An 18,420-nucleotide genomic window follows, 5' to 3' on the forward strand; every position below is an offset into this window, starting at 1 on the left:
CAATATATACATAATAATAATATAGTCATGTACCTATAAAATTAAATAAGTAGTACTTAAGTGTATATTTGTAAAAAAAAAAAAACAAATTCACCATTTTATAAATCCAGGACAATCTATCATTAAATTGTAAAATGCATTTTGATCGAAGATCAAAAACTGATACGTATCTGGTATACCGTATACATATAGGTAGGTTTACTATGTATTACATATATAAATATACACTAACTTGTCTTGCACCGTGTTGTCTGCGGTAAGTTAAATGCCCGTAGATTTATCTCTTCTAAACTACGTTAAATGTAAACTATGAATAGATTTTTAAGTTTAACATAGTTATTTTGTTATTTATATAGTTGTTTTGTACAATTATAAAATATGGATCTAAAATTAGGTAAGTACTAATTCAAGTAATGGACATTTTTTTGTTTTTGAATCCTCAAAAGTACCAGCTAGATCCTAATTGACCAAATCGTTACTAGAAACCACACTATATTTGCTATTAAAAAACGTAATTACGGACAAAAAAAATAACCATCGTTGTAAAATCAATCACGAAAAATATTTTTAGTTATTATAAAAATAGATTATTGTATACTCAATTTTAGCTTTAATATAAATATTTAACATTATGTATATAATATGTATAGTAATAGATAGTATATTATAAATGTATCGACTTTTTAATGTCTATATTTTCCTACACGACATATTCAATGATTAAACTAGGTATATTCTTTTAGGACACCATTTATAGATCAGTATTTACCTACCAAATTTTGTTTATAAAAGGTTATCATATTCTTTTTTATATATCCTTTGTTTGTAGTATATTAGTATATACATATAAATAACGACCTTTCTAATTTGTATGAATTTATTATGTTTAGTGTTCAATTGTATTTTTAAAAATGATTTACATAGATATGGTATAAACTATACGCAGTTGAAAAAAAAATAGTCTAAAACTTAAACTATTTTGTTATACATTAATATAACAAATAGGTCTGCATGTTGTATTAATTATATGATTTTAATTGAAAATAAATAACTGAAAATTTTCAAATTTTTTATGAAAACATAATATGATGTATATTAATATAATTTATATTATGACTAAAACTTTGTTTCTGTACGTATACGTTTTTCAGTTATTAAATATTTTAAAAATTATTTTTACACTAGATACATATGCAATATACACATATGTACATAATATAGTATAGTTTCACATATACATTCACTGATACAATATTATAGTTGAAACTTGAAAAATTAAATTAATAATATACATATTTGAAGCTTTAAAAGTGGAAACAGAACATACATTTTGTATTCTAATGGGCTAATTTTTCGATGGGGTTATAATAATATAAGAACGAATTATGTCGTTGGTATTATCGACTTAAAAGTGGCTATTCTTATTTTTCGCTAGTTGCAGCTGTATGTGCCTATATATTCTTATTTGGTATTGAAGTTTTAATTAATTTATTTTTTACATACGAGTATTTTTAAACATTCAAATTGTTTATTATTTAACTATATGTCTAGATGTATATTTAATTAAAATGATTTGTATTTTTATTAAATAAATAAATTAAATAGGTTTATTTTTCTGAATATAGTTTATTTAACTGGTACATTTCGTTGACACTTACAAATTAAATCTAGCCAATTTAGTCATAATAAGCACAAGTATGTAAACTATAATTGGCGTGTCTGTGTGTGAGGAGGGGGGATGTTCAAATTTCAAATTGATTTTTATTTAAATATATTTGTTTTTTTTTCAATCAAAAAGCTTGAAAATTGGAAAAAAAATTCCTCAAAGGTTGTTTTTATTAGTAGAATAAAAACTTAGTATAAAGCCACATTTTTTTTTTAGTGTTTGAACTAACGGATATTCAATTATAATATAACGATTTATCCTAATATAATTGATGTTGTTTATTTATGTTTTTTTATTAACACACAGTTTATTTGATATAAGCAATATCGATGCTCATAAATTCTCCATTTTTTTAAAATATGTTTACAATAGGTACGTGATAATAATTGGTTAATTTAATTAATCGACATATTTTGTTCTTTAATTTTTGTTTAATTAAAAACATTGAATATTAAAAATAAATAGGTACAAATTAGTTTTTTTTACTTGTAGTTATGCTGAAACAAAAGACAAGAATAGTTCCGTAAGCTTTCTGGACCATTTCGTTAAGCCCATGTACAGTTCCAAAAATCAATACATGTTCAAAAAGCCATAATAAACTTACCCTTTTGTATCTTCAACGACATCCTGGCGCCAGCCGTGAAACTATCGATCGGATGCCAAAGAGATTACAAATATCCTTATTTTATGTACCTAACCTAAATGTTTTTATCATTATCTTGAGCAAAACACAAATGTCGAACTTTAAGCGTTTGAAAATTTAAACATTATCAATGTTTTGTTCTTTTATTCTATTCAATTTTATGTAATTATTCACCGACAATACTTTTTAAGTTCCAAAAGAATACTTTCAGCTTCTGTATCTAATAAATGTAAAGTTATGGTTGAGGCTCACAGTATTAACGCGGAGCACAAAGACTTAATACACGATGTTGCATTTGACTACTATGGAGAAAGAATGGCGACATGTTCTACAGATCAATTTGTTAAAGTAAGTGTAATTCTGCTGTTTTTTTTATACTTGAAATGTTATATGATACTTTTTAATATGATGGCTAAATATAGGTTTGGGACCAAGATGAACAAGGTAATTGGAATTTGACAGCTAGTTGGAAGGCTCATAGTGGATCTGTTTGGAAAGTAACTTGGGCACATCCAGAATTTGGTCAAGTAATAGCAACATGTTCCTTTGATCGTACAGCAGCAATTTGGGAAGAAGTATGTGAGTATTGGGACAATTATGATTTACAAATTGAATAAAATATGCCAAATACATTAACTGAACAATATTGACAGTTGTTATTTTGTAGTGGGTGAAAATAATGAACATGGAACATTATTACGAAATTGGGCACGTAGGGCGAACTTGGTCGATTCCCGCACATCTGTAACTGATGTTAAGTTTGGCCCAAAATCTTTTGGATTAATTTTAGCAACTTGTTCAGCTGATGGAGTTTTGCGAATTTACGAAGCTCCTGATGCAATGAATCTTGCTCAATGGCCATTACAACATGAAGTATCATTAAAAGTGCCTAGTAGTTGTCTCACATGGAATCCTTTATTATCTACGTAATAATTTTAAATAGTTTGTAATTATATAAATATTTAACAGTGTTATATATAAATTGTTTATAGTTTTAGAATGCCGAACGCAATGATAGCAGTTGGTAGTGATGATAATTCCAATACTACAAACAGTAAAGTATTTATATGTGAATATAATGAAGTATCTCGTCGATGGGCAAAAACAGAATCTGTAAATACTGTAGCTCATCCAGTACATGATATGATATTTGCACCTAATATGGGACGGTCGTTTTATTTGTTAGCAATTGCTACAAATAATGTTCGTATATTAAAACTTAAACCAATTGTGTATGTACTAAAGATATAATAAAACTGATGAAAAATAGATTTAATTTCTTATTAATAATAGGATTATTTTTATACAGTGATGCTACTAGTGGTTTTCCTTATACAATTGAAACCGCAGCTCAATTTAATGATCATTTTTGTACAGTCTGGCGTGTTGCATGGAATATAACTGGTACTGTTTTAGCATCATCTGGTGATGATGGATGTGTGAGACTTTGGAAATGTAAGTTTTGAGAACTTAACGATTATTTTAAAATTTTATCAAATGTATTGAATTTATAATTAACAATAATAGTTTACATTTTAGTACAAGAAAATTATTATTTTCTGGTTTTAATCAATGTTCTAATCATTGTTTTATTTTTTTAGCTACTGTAGACACTTGGAAGTGTGTCGGAGTGTTAAAACGTGATGGAAAATTGCCTCAGCCACAATCTAAAAAGACCCAATCAACTGCTCAAAACAATTTAACTAGGTTCTTTAAACTTGGTCAAATAACTCACCCTAGTGAAGTACATTGGCATTAATGATTTATTATTATTACTTATTTATCTTTTGTTTATTCATTATAATATTAAATATGATATAGTTTCATATTTCCAAGTAAAAGAGTTACAATAATATTATTTTAAATTTATTATCAACATTGAAGTTAATATGTTGTATTCAAATAAATATTAATAATTATGGTATAAAGTAATAACCAATGAAAATAAACATTTTTTTTTGTGAAATAAAAAAAAACTCATATTTTATAATAAGACTTGTGAACAACAAATAGTTTTAAATTAACAAAAAAAAAAAAGTAAATCTCTTTGTTATAAGGGATCTATATATAAATAGTTCACTGGTGTCATAAGTGATCTGCCAAAAATTACACAAATAGTTAATTCAAATTATTAAAGTAAACTTTAATTATTAAATAGTGAAAGATCATGTTATTATATTATTTATATATAAAAAAAAAGAGGTAGGCTAATTGTTATCGTTCTGCAGTACATAAGTGTTGAGTCGATCACTATCATGGTTGAGATAAATAAAAATTTAATGATATGACAGTAGTCATTCAATAATTCAAAATTAAAGGGACCAAGCTAAAAATTTGATTTATAGAGGTTTTTGATTTACTGAGTGTTCAAATAACCGAGGAGAAAAAATAAATTAGATTAAAATTATAAATATATATTATAAATAGTATTTATTATCAATGGTATTACTGATGTCAATAATTACACAAATGTATTTTATTGTTTAAACTAAATCGTAATGTATTTAAGTTAAAAATTATTTATACCTACACTTAAGACCTAACCTCATTAACTTCAAATGCGTGTAAAAAAAAGTTGTGACTAAGTATCATTTTTAATATGTTTATACCTACAGATATAAGAACAACTTATGTGGTATCTTCTATTCAATTTTCAAGAATTTTGATCCTGCAAAAAATTTTTTATGAACAATTATAGAAAAAATTAAGTTAAATAATTTATTAGACCTAAAATAGTCTAAATATTTTTAAAATGTCATCATAAATAAAAAACAATAATATAAACATTTGGTGAAAATTAAAATATCTACAGTTATTGGTTTGTGAGTTATGGCATTGATTATAAATACTAGTATTTATAATCAATGATTATGGTCCACAGGCTACAACAAACATTAAAAAACAAAATAATTTTAGAGCTTATATATTTTATTTTTAAAGTAATTAAGATATATACTAAATTAATTTTTTAATTGACAAATTTTTCAATTTACTTATCAATTAAATTATAAAACTCGATTATTAATAATCTGTTTCAAATATGTATTATCTACTACCTATACTCATTAGTTATTAGACGAATAAATTAATGAAATAATCAGAAATATTATATTATGTAAATGTAAGTGTATATGGTAATTATTATGGTGAGTCGTTTTCACCATATCACTATACCTAACATATTATTAATGATAGTATCGTGTTTAATCTAAATCAGTAATATATTAGTTTAGTAACGACAAAATATCAAAAAAGTTGATCAGACATTCAGACCAAATCAAAAATCGAATAGCTGAATAAAAATACTTAGTTGGAAGTACCTATTTAATATTTGTATTTTTATAATAATTAGTATCTGTACTTGACAAGTACAAAATCCTCAATTAAAAAATATTAAAGAACACTATAATAGTATAGAAATGTAATAAACCTTTTTGTTGAAAAAAGTTAATCTATTAATTTTATAGTAGGGAATATATTTTATTAATCGTGGTACCAATTTTAGATCATACTATAATCTATGAGTATCAACAGTAAAATCACAGAACACGATTACATAGGTAATATAGAATAATTACTAAAAAAAAATTACCATTAAGACCATGATATCCCAAATTATATTATTCACGACAAACTAATATGTCTTAAGATGTTATTTACAATGACATTCACCTATAAATGGTCTATGGGCTACAAACCCGGATTAAGATAATTTTGGGCCCGTGCCAAACAATTTTAGGGGCCCATGAGTCATGACTAATCAAAATATTGGTGACCCACAAACACGTATTAAGATATATCTTCATTGGTGCCCACAAATAAAAATATTTCAGACAAAAAAAAATTATATTTATAAATTTATTTCCAATTCTTTTTAATACAAAATTAAAAATGTTATTTGTATAAATAATTGTATATGTTTCTTTTGATATATAAGATATACTATTATTATTATATCCAAATATTTCTGATTTAATAAAAAAAAAATCTACTATTCGCCAGTGGCCCACTACCTATTGCTTGATATCCATTGTGGGTCCGTGGCCATGCTCCCCTCCTCAATTCGGACTTGATGGGCAATGAAACTGTGGCTGTGGGATTTGGCCGTATAAATTGGTCAATTGGATGATTGTGGCCTCGTTACAACGGTTATTGTTTTAATTATTTAATTTTATAGTTTTGAACTTGCCGCCATAAAAATGAGCCAATCAGAGCATCTCTATTCTAAAGGAAGTATAGAAATGCGTTTCCATGTTTCTCAGAGGTTCAGACTTCAGATCATAGGGTAAACAAAACCCTAACAGCTGATCGAATATCATTTCAATGCTATTGCTAATAACATTGTCTATCGACTATTCGACTATCACAGTATCACAAATTACAATTCATATTTCATAAGTTTCTGGGCAATAGGTACGTGGAAAATTTGTGTCTCATATTTTCTTTTTAATTTTCCTTTTTTTATGATTGATTATTTGTTTGACTATTAATATTGCAACGTTCAAAACTATTATTTGTAACAATGTCGATAAGAATCATAACCAGAGCAATTCAAAGATTAGGTACAATTCAGACTGGTAATGCCTGTAAGAATCTTCTTTTTTTTTTTACTCAAACATATTATTTATAATGATTGACTGAACAACATTTTTTATTTAAGGTAACAGAATTCCAAAGTATTTCAAAACGATGACTCGAGCTGAATCCACTACAGGTAGATATTGTTTTCCAAGTATTTTACATATAGTTTTATAGCTATTTACCAATATGAAAACATGTAATTTACACAATGTTGGTGGTCTATCAATTGTTTTGGTATAGAATATTAATAAATAGAATACTAATACAGTAAAATAATATAATTTTGTTAACTAATTTTATTTATATTTAAAATTTAAAATTGTATAAATAACTATAAAAAATAGTATAACAATTATTATTAACTGTTAGTATTACATTATTTTTATCTATAAAAAAATAGCTAAATATTTAAATGAGACCTATATTAGTACATATTAATTTCACGTAAGAATCTGATATACCATCATGCACACACACAAAAGGTTAATAAAGTACTGTCTGAAAGTTTTTCCAAAAATATGAAATCGTACATTATGTTTATTATTTAAATAAGTAAAATAATTTTTTTTATCATGAATAATAAGGTGAAGAAAATAATATTATATCATAGCCAATTACAAAATAAATCTATAATAGAACATAGATTTTCAATAAAATAGGTTTTTATTTAGTAGATATATACTGGCTCATATTAAAGTCAGTGTCTGATAGTACATTCTGCTGGTATAACCCACAAGTAACTTCTTAAACAGTCAATATTGTACCAACACATATCATTACACTCCTATTTCTTCCTTAAAAATCTTGAAGGTAACATTTCTTTTAAAAATGTATGATTAGTATGATTATACGAATTGGAACTTTTGCTTAACTTAAAACTAAAGAAATAAAAGTGTCTCGTCAAAAGAAAAATGTCTTAAACTTCATCAAAATGTTAAAACTATATATTCAATTTTAAAATGATTAGATTAGTTTTATCATGTTCTAAAACTATTGTAATCAACTATTAAGTATTTACAAATGATAATTAAATAATTCTTTGAACAAATATAAAAATTCTTTTAATAATATGACAAATAAATATAATTTTTATATTAGGTGATTATTTTATTATTATCCTTTCATTATTTCAAAAGCAATTAATGTGCATTTTTAAAAATATTTTTTTCTTGAAACACAATAATGTATAAAATAAATAAATAGAAATTATGTTATTTCAAAATATTTGTAATATTATTACAAATAATATACAACAAATCTGAATTATAATTAATTAATATTTTTTGTTTGTAGTGGTACCAAAACAAAAATTTGAGTCTATAACAGAACAATATCTTGGATTTGGGAATTTTGTTGCTGAATGTTTACCTAAGTATATTCAAAAGGTGCAAATAAGTTCTAAAAATGAATTAGAATTACTGATTGCACCAGAAGGAGTTTTACCAGTATTTCATTTTTTAAAAAATCAAACAAACTGCCAGTTTGTTAACTTATCAGATATATGTGCTGTAGATGTTCCTCAACGTTCAAATAGATTTGAGGTAATGAATTTTTTTTATTGAAAGAATATTCACAATCTATACTAAAAGTAACATAATAAGTAAATATGATGATATGAATAAATTAATTTTTTTTTATAAGTTTGTTAAACCTATTAGTTGCACCTCTGATAATTATTATATTTTAAGTTAAATTTTTTTTTTTAGTTGGTGTTATAATAATTATAGTAAGGTGTCTCTCCAGAAATTTCTTTTTAGCTTCCTAATAGGGTTTACTGAAATGGTTTTAAAGGATATTTGGGAGATAAATGGGTTTATGCGATTTATTATGGAATCTATTATTTGCATTGCTTTCTTTCCTTTCTGGTGTGATATTCAACATTGGTACCCTAACCTTGAGGCCTGATGTAAATGTATTTAGTTGATACTGAGGAGGAGGGAGTTGGTCATAAGTAAAAAGTTCTCAGTAATTTTCAAAGTAATTAGCAAACAAAAAAATAAGAATTTTACACTAAATCAGTTTTTAACAAAATAAATTGCTTAATTTTATTATTTATAATGACATTTATAAAATATGTTGATTCATTTTAAGATACTACAATTGTAATACCTATTCACACTGTTTTTCGCTGTACAATGATATATCATAGAATCTAAGTTTAATACATTTATTGTGGTGATCCATTGGACACCTATTGTTCTTACTGTTAGCAGAGCAATACTCATTTTTCTACCTTTTTTTAGTGCATATTTGTCCATTAGAATTTTAGTACATATAAATTATTACTAAAAAAAAATTATATTATAATAAATAATAAACAATTTAGATTTTTATTTTTATATGTAAATTAGATCGTCTACAATCTGTTATCACTTCGATTCAATACTCGTATACGTGTTAAGACATATACTGATGAATTAACACCAATTGACTCCATTACATCTATTTATGAAGCAGCAAATTGGTACGAAAGAGAGATTTGGGACATGTTTGGAGTGTTTTTCACTAATCACCCAGATTTAAGAAGAATTCTTACTGATTATGGATTTGAAGGTCATCCATTCCGTAAAGATTTTCCATTATCTGGATATGTAGAAGTAATTCATTAGATAATAAATTTAAAAAACATAATATTAACATTAAAAAAAAATATTCTTTTAGGTAAGGTATGATGACGAAAAAAGAAGAGTTGTGGTAGAGCCATTAGAAATGTCACAGGAATTTAGACGTTTTGAGTTATCCACTCCGTGGGAACAATTTCCGAATTTTAAAAAAGCTACCACTGCTGAAGAAGTGCCATCAGCAGAAAAAGAAAAAAAATAAGTTTACTTTTCCAAGGTATTTGTAAATGAAATATATATTTGCCTAATTATTAATTTATACAATGAAGTATACAATTTTAATAACATACTGTTTATTTCTAAGTACAACCAAATTTTTTTTTTAATAAAATCTACTCCAGAAATTTACAATAATTGGATATGTCTTATAGTTATGTAACTAGGGATTTTTCATGTGGTAGGAAAATTTTTCCGCTATCAAACTTGAAATACATTTAAATTTGTTCCCGGATTTCTAACTGTTTATATCATTCAGTACCTTCCACTAATATAATTGACTATACATTAATCACAATTAAAAAATGTATTTTAGCAAGGTGGTTTTTTTATACTGGGATGAGTTCTACCCTTTGCGATTAAAAATGTTACTGGAAAAATGAAAACCAACTGTATGTTTACAGGTTAATATTTATATATTTATACTAAATAACACATCTCAACATTTTAAACATTATATAAATAATAAATCTGAGGCAGTGCCTCTGAACGACTAAAATTATCCACTGCCTCTTTTTTTTTTAATAGCTGCAATGTTGTATACATATAATGTCAATAATATATGATCTAAATTATATATTTCTATGATATCATAATTGACTATTGATATTTTTCAAAAAATACTTCAAATTTAATTTAAGCCAGTGACACCAATATGCACTTGTGGTGGTTGAGTTGGTAAAAATATTTTCCAGGATAATTTAAACTGTCATGTGTAGTTTAAGCAGGCTGGCGCTTCTAATATTGGGCTCCTTGGCAAAACCATGTTTTAGGTACCCCTCTCTCAATAATTAAGTACAATTTTTTTAAATACAACATTTTTGTAAGATAAAATAAAAATGATAAGGATTAATTATATCAAAACATTATAACAAGATCATAGAGGTAATACATTATTGATAATTAATAAGTAAAATTTATATGAATAGGTACTTCAAAAATAGATTTCTTTTTTGATTTTCAGTTTAAATTTATTAGGCATCTATATATTATATTTAAATATTATTGAGGAGACCTCCTTATAGCAGTCAATCTAGTCGTCCACTCCTAATGCTGACTTTGTGTTTAACTCTTACTAACTTATAATATAGTAATTAATTTATATTCTGCAGTTATAGTTTTGAATAGTAATTTTTAATAGTGAACAAATTAAAGTCAATTGACCTACTATTACACTTAAAAATAAAAACATTACCTGTATATTCATATGGGATTTTCACAATATTTTAATTTTTAAGTTTTATATTCAGTTAATTCAATCTATTATTAAAAGTTACTACACAAAATCGGAATTTCTCTACACAAATTTACTATGTTGTATGTTTGTAAGACAGACAACATAATATGCAGGTATAGCATTCTTTAAAATATTATTATAATAATTGGTATGTTAATTATATAGATATATGTTGCAAAATTATCATCTTAATAATTTAGATATTAAGATACCAATTATTATTGGTTAATATTTATTACTTTGTTTTAGATCATAGTTATTGTCTGTTTTTTATCTTAAAACGTTGGTGGTTTAAAAGCCTAGAAAAGCGCTAAAATTATTTTTATATTTTATAAATGTATGCTAATATGTAATCAAAATGTATATGGTGAGCAACTATTTTTTAAATAGGTATATGATGTAATAAAATTAAAAAGATATTTATTCAAAAAATTTGTTACAACAGTAGTTGTGTAGTTAACATTTTATCTAATTGTTGAATAATGAATTGTTAGGGCGTGTGTTTAGATTAGAAACATATGGGTATTTATCTATTTTTTTATTTTTAATTTATTAGCTATTATGTAAATCAATTAACAAAATAATAAACAAGGTTGAATGAATACAAGAAAACACTTTTTTAAAGGAAACAATAATTTAATTCTTATTTTTGGATATTATATAATATTGTCTTATCAATAAATATTAAATATATTATTAAAAATTTTATACTAAATTTTAGCCATAATATCAGATCCAATTATTTAAAATTCTTTTAAGGAACAAATTAATTAATTAAAATACTATGTTAAGATTAATTTTAGTACACATACATATTTTTTAAAGCTGTCATGAAACATAATAATAACTAATGAGTATTAGAATTTAGGACACAATGTTTGTGTGTGAAAGTGTAAATAAATAAGTTGGTCATGAGAAGTGTTGTATATAATACTGATGTAAGGGAATGAATTGTTTAACATGATAATAAATTACAAGCTTCGAATATGTTTTGTACGTCTGACTAAAAGACAACATGAATTTAAGTTGGCTCCTTCACATTTTAAAAGTTCAGAAATATCTACTGATTGTAGAGTAAAGTCAGTTATTTTCTCCGCTAAAACCTAGAATCATTATTTCATACAAATTAAATATTTATTAATAACTTAATTAAAATATTTAATAAATAAATTATATTACATTGAATGATAATGGTATTTCTTTGGCTGACCGATGTAATAATGTACCATTAATGTACATAACATTGGCAGCTTCATCTTCAGGTAATGTAAGAATTTGGTAGCTATATGTAGCTTCTCTTTCTAGTCTCTATAATTTTAAAGTATTTATTAATAATATATTAGTTAAACTATTAAGTTAAATTACCTTCAAAACATTTTTTGAAGAATCACTTGAGCCCACGCACATAAGATCTGGTCCTGCCATTGACACAATTGTTTTTAGATGTTTGTTTTCTGTAACCTGTTAATCACTCAACTTGCTTTAATTACCGTTTAAACCATACTATCTACATACATATAAAATACAATAAAATAATTGAGTTAAAAGATTGAAAATTTTCTAACCTTGATTGGAGTACAAGGATATTCGGGAAATGCAGACGCAACTGCACATGCTCCTGATTCATTAGTCCATTTTGTTATTCCAATGAAGAATTCTCGACCTACAAATAATGATACTTTTATAATTAAATGTGGGTGATAAAATTTAACAATTTAAACTAACACCAACATATTATTCAGACAAATAGTTTCATGACATGACATCATTAATAATGACAAGTTTAAAAGTCATTAAGGCGTAAATTGATAGTGGCATCAGAGGAATATTTAAACTAATATTATATAGAATAATATGCAGAAATATATTAAATAATTATTGATCATATCTTTATATCATAATAAATTTAATTGCTATGTAATTAATAATATGAAATAAAATAATCATTGTTAAATATGCTTGACTCTTTAGAGCAGTAATTTTCAAATTGAGAAATTTTGTTTAAAAAATTAAATAATTACAATAAAAGGGTTAAAAATTGTTATAATTTATGAAAACAATTAAAAATTAAAATATATCTAATTTAGTGTTTTAATATAAAAAAATGGAAATGGCAAAAATAAACATTATAAAAACATATTATTAGTGTACCATGTTATAAATAAGTTTAAAAACTACTGCTTGAGATATGTTCCTTAATAGTTACAGAGAAAAATAAATTTATATAATTTTTATAATTTTCTTTGAATAAAATCTATTTATTGTTTGATATTATGTTTTATGTCATATTTTTATACCTGTAAATAATATATCGCTTCCATGTAATTTTGCAGATTTATCAGAAACCTCAACAATAGGCAAACCAATTTCTTTCTTCAACACCGCTCTTATTGCTTCAACCTGAAGCATTTCAAACACTTATTGTTTAAGGACAATGTGGATTTATTTTATGTAGATACTTCATTCTAGAGTAATAAAAAATTATATTATGATCAATTTATATGTTAATTAATATTTATGCTGTAAGTAGCCGATTGATTTTATGAAAACAAAATTATTAAAATATTCATTATGTCAATTGTAATGAAATCCTGATGAGGGGTAGTAAAAATTACATGTTAAAATCTCGTTTTTATGTGTTGTTTCCATTTAATGTATGCATAACGTAGTAAATTGGTTAGCAGTTTTTGTTTAGCTTCATTAGTTTGAATTTTAGGTAGAATAAATTTACTTATTATTAAACTTAAAAGTAACAATATTTTTTACACGAGAGTTAAATTATTTTGTTTAATAAAATTTAAATATTAAAATTAATAATGCTGAATTGCTGAACATTAATGTATTGTGTTAGCACTTGTAAAACGAAGACTAAATACGTGGGAAAAATCCAATTAATACTTATGACGAAGTAACAACTTACTTCTTTTGCTCTCTCGGGCTCAGCAGGCTTAGTGATGATCGCCGTACCATTACACACAAATGCGGTGTCGTCAACGAAAGCACACCAAGGTGTATCTTCGTCTGCTGGCATTTCGATCACGTCAAGACCAATGTCTCGCAGGGCTTGAACGTAGTTCTCATGTTGCCGTTTCGCTCGATCGTAGTCCAACGTCGGTTGCCGGTCTTTTAGCGACCGTGGTAAACGGTTAACTACTGCATGTGTGTAACGGGTTGTTGGCATCTTAACAATTTGTTCTCGCTAGCTGACACCTGAGTTTTGACGTATCTATAGCGGCAAGTGGTTTCGTAAGTTTCGTTAGTAATGAGTAATGATCAATGATAAAAATAAAAAATGATAATTTTTTAGCCACGAACCAGTAACCACGATTAAAGATACACGGTTGCGTGACGGTCTTTAATATATGCGGGTTTGTAGGCTTGTGGCTTCGCAAACACTTACATGTTACTTAAATTACATTCTTATCAAATTATACAAAAACCTGCTCATTGCTAGCGCTTCCAGTGGAATATGTGGTATACTATAGTGTCTATATAGGCCTATTGTACTGGCAACTGAATTCTGGATCGCCGTCTTTGAAGATCATCTGAATTTGTAATTAACTGTTATGATATGCACAATTCTAAAATTATACTTAACATACATGATAGATATAATGTTGCAAAATGCGATTTCTTCGACATTTGTATTTAACTATTCAAAAGAAATACAAGATATAGTATCTAGATACATACATAATAATAAATAATAATATTGTTAAACTGTAACTTTTGAGGTATTAGGTACCAAATTTCAGTAGAACGGATTAAATGGGTATTTAATAAGTATTTTATATCAAATAAATTATAAAAAAAAACAAAACAATTTTAAGTCCTTTCGAATAATATTATAAAAATTAATCTAAAAATTGTTTGATGAAATTGTTTTTTTTATGCGTTAAAATTTAATTTTGTCAAAATATAAACTTCAAAAAATTATAAAAATATTTATGCAATTAAGCTCAATAATATTTATAATTCTTGTTAGAAAAACTGATATGGATTATTACATTGATTAACTATACCTACTATTATGACAAAATGTTTAAATTATGAATAAAGTAAAAGTACCTACCTACCTAGTACCTATATTATATTATAATTGTATTTGTGATGCAAAAAGATTGTTGCCCCCTCCCCCAAGATCTTTGCTCTGGATCCGTGCCTGGTTGGATCTTAGAGATATTTTTAAAGTTCATAATTTTCTAAATAATTTAATGTTGTATAATTAACTATATCAATAACAATTATAGTATACGGCCCAGTGGCGAATCCAGGATTTTAATATAGAAAATAATTTTAGTATAGAAGGTTTAACCAACTATGTGAACTACCTACAAAGTCGCTTGCTGCGCTCAACATTTACCTTATTTACAGTGCCATAAAAACCGGGTGTGCAGAGTGTACATCGCACACGGGTCACAGGCCTCATAATTTATTGCAGGGCCTCAGAAAAATGTATAACTTACTTACTAACTTGGGTATTATTATGTTATAATATGAAATCATTTTTAACCTTGCCAAAGGCAACAATTGAATTTTGTTATGAGTCCTTAGCCTGTAAAATTGGGAAGGAAAATTTTTAAAACGTACACTTCATAGAGCGCACTCACGTTTCGTTTATTTCATGTAAAAAGGTAGAACAGGCGCGTATGCCTGTATTATTGAAATGCACGAACTAACTGAAGCAAATATCAGAAAATGAATTTATTGTATTTAATTTGCCTATCCATATCGCCGTGCGTTGAAATTTGAAAATTGTATTATTGTTTATTGAAAACAAAACACTAAAAATATTAAAAATAAATATTTTAACTTCAGATTATGATCGAATTATATTTTTATTTCTGTCTCACAATTTCAGTAGATAATACATAAGTTTATACTCATAATATCACAACTACTAACGAAGTAAGTTGCTATGATTGCAAAACTTAGTTCTCACCGAATTTTCATTATTCCTACACAATTGCAGGTCTAGTTTTATATACTACTTTATACTTACCTATATTATTTTACATAATATTTTGTTACTAAGTATAAAGTATATTCAATATTAATAAATATAGTTATTTATAAATTTCAACTAAAAAAAAAAAAAAAAATAGAACATGTCATCCATACCTTGAATAGTCAAACTATTTTTAAAATTATACCATTTAAGCGAATGATAATAATCATTTTAAGTATCCACGAATATTTGATATTTAATACTACAAAAAAAAAATCAATTTTGTCAAAAACTTGTTTTGCGTAAAAATTTCTGTTTTTTGTTAAATTTTTGAAGAATACTATAAAATTTTCATTTTTAACACAAGACAGGCGCGCCCTTGGGGGGATAATATAGAATTTGGGGCCCTGAAAAGGGCGATTTTATGTTTTCCCCGTGAGAGAGCACTGTATCGGGATTAACCGCCCGGCAGGGAAGAGAGTTGTCGTTGATCGACACGTATTCACTCGTGTGGCGTGATGCCGCGGACGTCTGCAGCGTACACCTAACACTACGCGATGGCACTTCGAGAACGTTCGTCGGGCGTCATAGGTATGACGATCCCGATAATCGATTAGCCCTGAGCGGTGCACGTCGATATAATATTGCCGACGGTGGTACAATGTAGAACACCACCGACACAACACGTCGTTAGTGAAGTCAGCGATGATGACTGCCGTGACTTATTCTGTACTAGTTCGTGACGTTTGGTCGACAATTCTATACTATATTATAGTATTTTCTGATCTGGGCGTACTGTTATGGTCCGGTTTAGTCGACGGTGTTCGGTATCCACTAATGGTAAGCTTCACCCGATCGTCTGGGTCTGGGACATAGATACCTCATACGGCAATACCGCGATAATCGATTGCCGGTGGTAGCTTCGTAGAAGCTGGCAAGCTGAGTCGGCAGTTCGGCACCACCCGACTACCCGAGACAGCTGAGGTGAACAACCAGATAATGCTCTGCGCCTGTGCGCAGTTTTATGTGACCCACCACGTTACTCTATCCCCAGCCTTAATGTTCCGTAGACGGACGGTATCGAGCCGGCAGTGGCCGCTTAGCTCGGATAGTCGTCCCGCGTCTGAGCGGATGAGGACTGGAGTGAGGAGCTACGTGTATATTCCCCGCCGATGCCATACCGTATTGCCACAAGCGGTTCGATTACCTTGAGCTACACGAAAGTGCTAGGACCAAACACCAAAGGGCACGGGTACTGCAACGGCGGAACGCGTCGTGGTCACCGGTTTGGTGGAGAGCATAAAAATATTTGACCAGCCGGCGTCCGTGAGGACATAAGTCTGGTGTTCGTGACAGGTCTGTATAGACGATGTCTGCCGGTGGTCGCCGGGTAGAAGCCGTCGAAGCTGTGCACCATTGAGTCGACACTACCCGTCTACCACAGTATCTTCTGGTCTGAGCGTAATGCTACGATCCGGCGTAATCGACGGTGTTCGCCCGGTGATCGGTATATCTGCTAACCGTGAGCTTCGTCCAGTCGCTTTTCTCTTCTCTTACTGGGTTCGCCGCCAATCGTCTGGGTCTTATTTCTTCATTTTCTTCTGCTTCTTTTCTTAGTTCTTGCCAGTTTGAAGCCTTGAAGGTTGAGAGTAGACTGACGGTATTCTGAAACGCATTCGTATTTATACCCGTCGGCGTCAGTTATTTGGACGTTGATTAATCTATCGTTGTTGATATGACGATGAGTTATTACATTATTATCAGCTATCACATAATACATAGTTGAAATTATGCTATTTTTCCTTATTATATTTTTGATTCTCTTTGGTGTAGAATGGTATGTTTTTTATTAGCTCTTCTACATCTATAATATATTTTAACAATTAATAAAATAATAATATGTTTATATAAATCCTTTTCAAAATCTGAAATACCTACTCAAAATTATTTAAATATTTTATGTAAATTTGTTAATTAAATATCAATTAACAATAACAATTAATTAATAATACCCAAGTTTATAAGTAAGTTCTACATTTTTCTTAAAACTTAGATGTGACTTGTTTTCTTATCTCTTATAGTTCTATTAAATGTTGGATAACTTATTTATAATATATTTTATATATTATTATATTTAAAATGAGGTAAATTGCGACCGCAGCGATAGACTTTGTAATACATATAGTTGGTTAAACCTCTACACAGTGACCATTCGTTAGTGAGGCAGACCCACAGTATTAAAATCTTAAATCCTGAGTTCGTCTTTGCTAGGTTCTTACCTATTATATTATATTTATACAATATATTAATATGGATTGTGGACGGTTAGTATATACAATATACTATGTACATATACTAAATTGTATTTAATATTAAAATCATTTTAATCTCGCCAAACCACTGACTAATTTATAAATCTTATTAAAAAATTATATTTTTTAATGTAATAATTTATTATTTTTTTTTGATTTTTATATTCTTAATCGGAACATTTCTTAGGATTGTAAT

General features: G+C 27.3%; 3 protein-coding genes across 3 annotated transcripts; 2 read left to right on the top strand and 1 right to left on the bottom strand.

Annotated features, from left to right (window-relative positions):
- Positions 1-2,389: 2,389 nt before the first annotated feature.
- LOC132922244 (nucleoporin SEH1) lies at positions 2,390-4,164 on the top strand. The gene is made up of 6 exons (XM_060985654.1): positions 2,390-2,657; positions 2,732-2,888; positions 2,977-3,235; positions 3,302-3,541; positions 3,619-3,764; positions 3,911-4,164. The coding sequence occupies exons 1-6, from the start codon at positions 2,547-2,549 to the stop codon at positions 4,066-4,068; spliced, it is 1,071 nt and encodes a 356-aa protein (XP_060841637.1). The 5' UTR covers positions 2,390-2,546; the 3' UTR covers positions 4,069-4,164.
- Positions 4,165-6,668: 2,504 nt separating this feature from the next.
- LOC132920807 (NADH dehydrogenase [ubiquinone] iron-sulfur protein 3, mitochondrial) lies at positions 6,669-13,460 on the top strand. Its single transcript, XM_060983485.1, has 6 exons — positions 6,669-6,895; positions 6,970-7,023; positions 8,184-8,431; positions 9,242-9,487; positions 9,552-9,728; positions 13,298-13,460. The coding sequence occupies exons 1-5, from the start codon at positions 6,832-6,834 to the stop codon at positions 9,711-9,713; spliced, it is 774 nt and encodes a 257-aa protein (XP_060839468.1). The 5' UTR covers positions 6,669-6,831; the 3' UTR covers positions 9,714-9,728; positions 13,298-13,460.
- On the bottom strand, positions 11,579-14,393 carry LOC132920806 (N(G),N(G)-dimethylarginine dimethylaminohydrolase 1). Its single transcript, XM_060983484.1, has 7 exons — positions 14,280-14,393; positions 13,885-14,190; positions 13,262-13,364; positions 12,530-12,627; positions 12,330-12,425; positions 12,144-12,272; positions 11,579-12,067 (listed from the first exon to the last, which is right to left on the bottom strand). The coding sequence occupies exons 2-7, from the start codon at positions 14,143-14,145 to the stop codon at positions 11,936-11,938; spliced, it is 819 nt and encodes a 272-aa protein (XP_060839467.1). The 5' UTR covers positions 14,146-14,190; positions 14,280-14,393; the 3' UTR covers positions 11,579-11,935.
- Positions 14,394-18,420: the final 4,027 nt, after the last annotated feature.

The sequence above is a fragment of the Rhopalosiphum padi genome, chromosome 2, assembly GCF_020882245.1.
Source record: "Rhopalosiphum padi isolate XX-2018 chromosome 2, ASM2088224v1, whole genome shotgun sequence".
Lineage (NCBI taxonomy): Eukaryota > Metazoa > Arthropoda > Insecta > Hemiptera > Aphididae > Rhopalosiphum > Rhopalosiphum padi.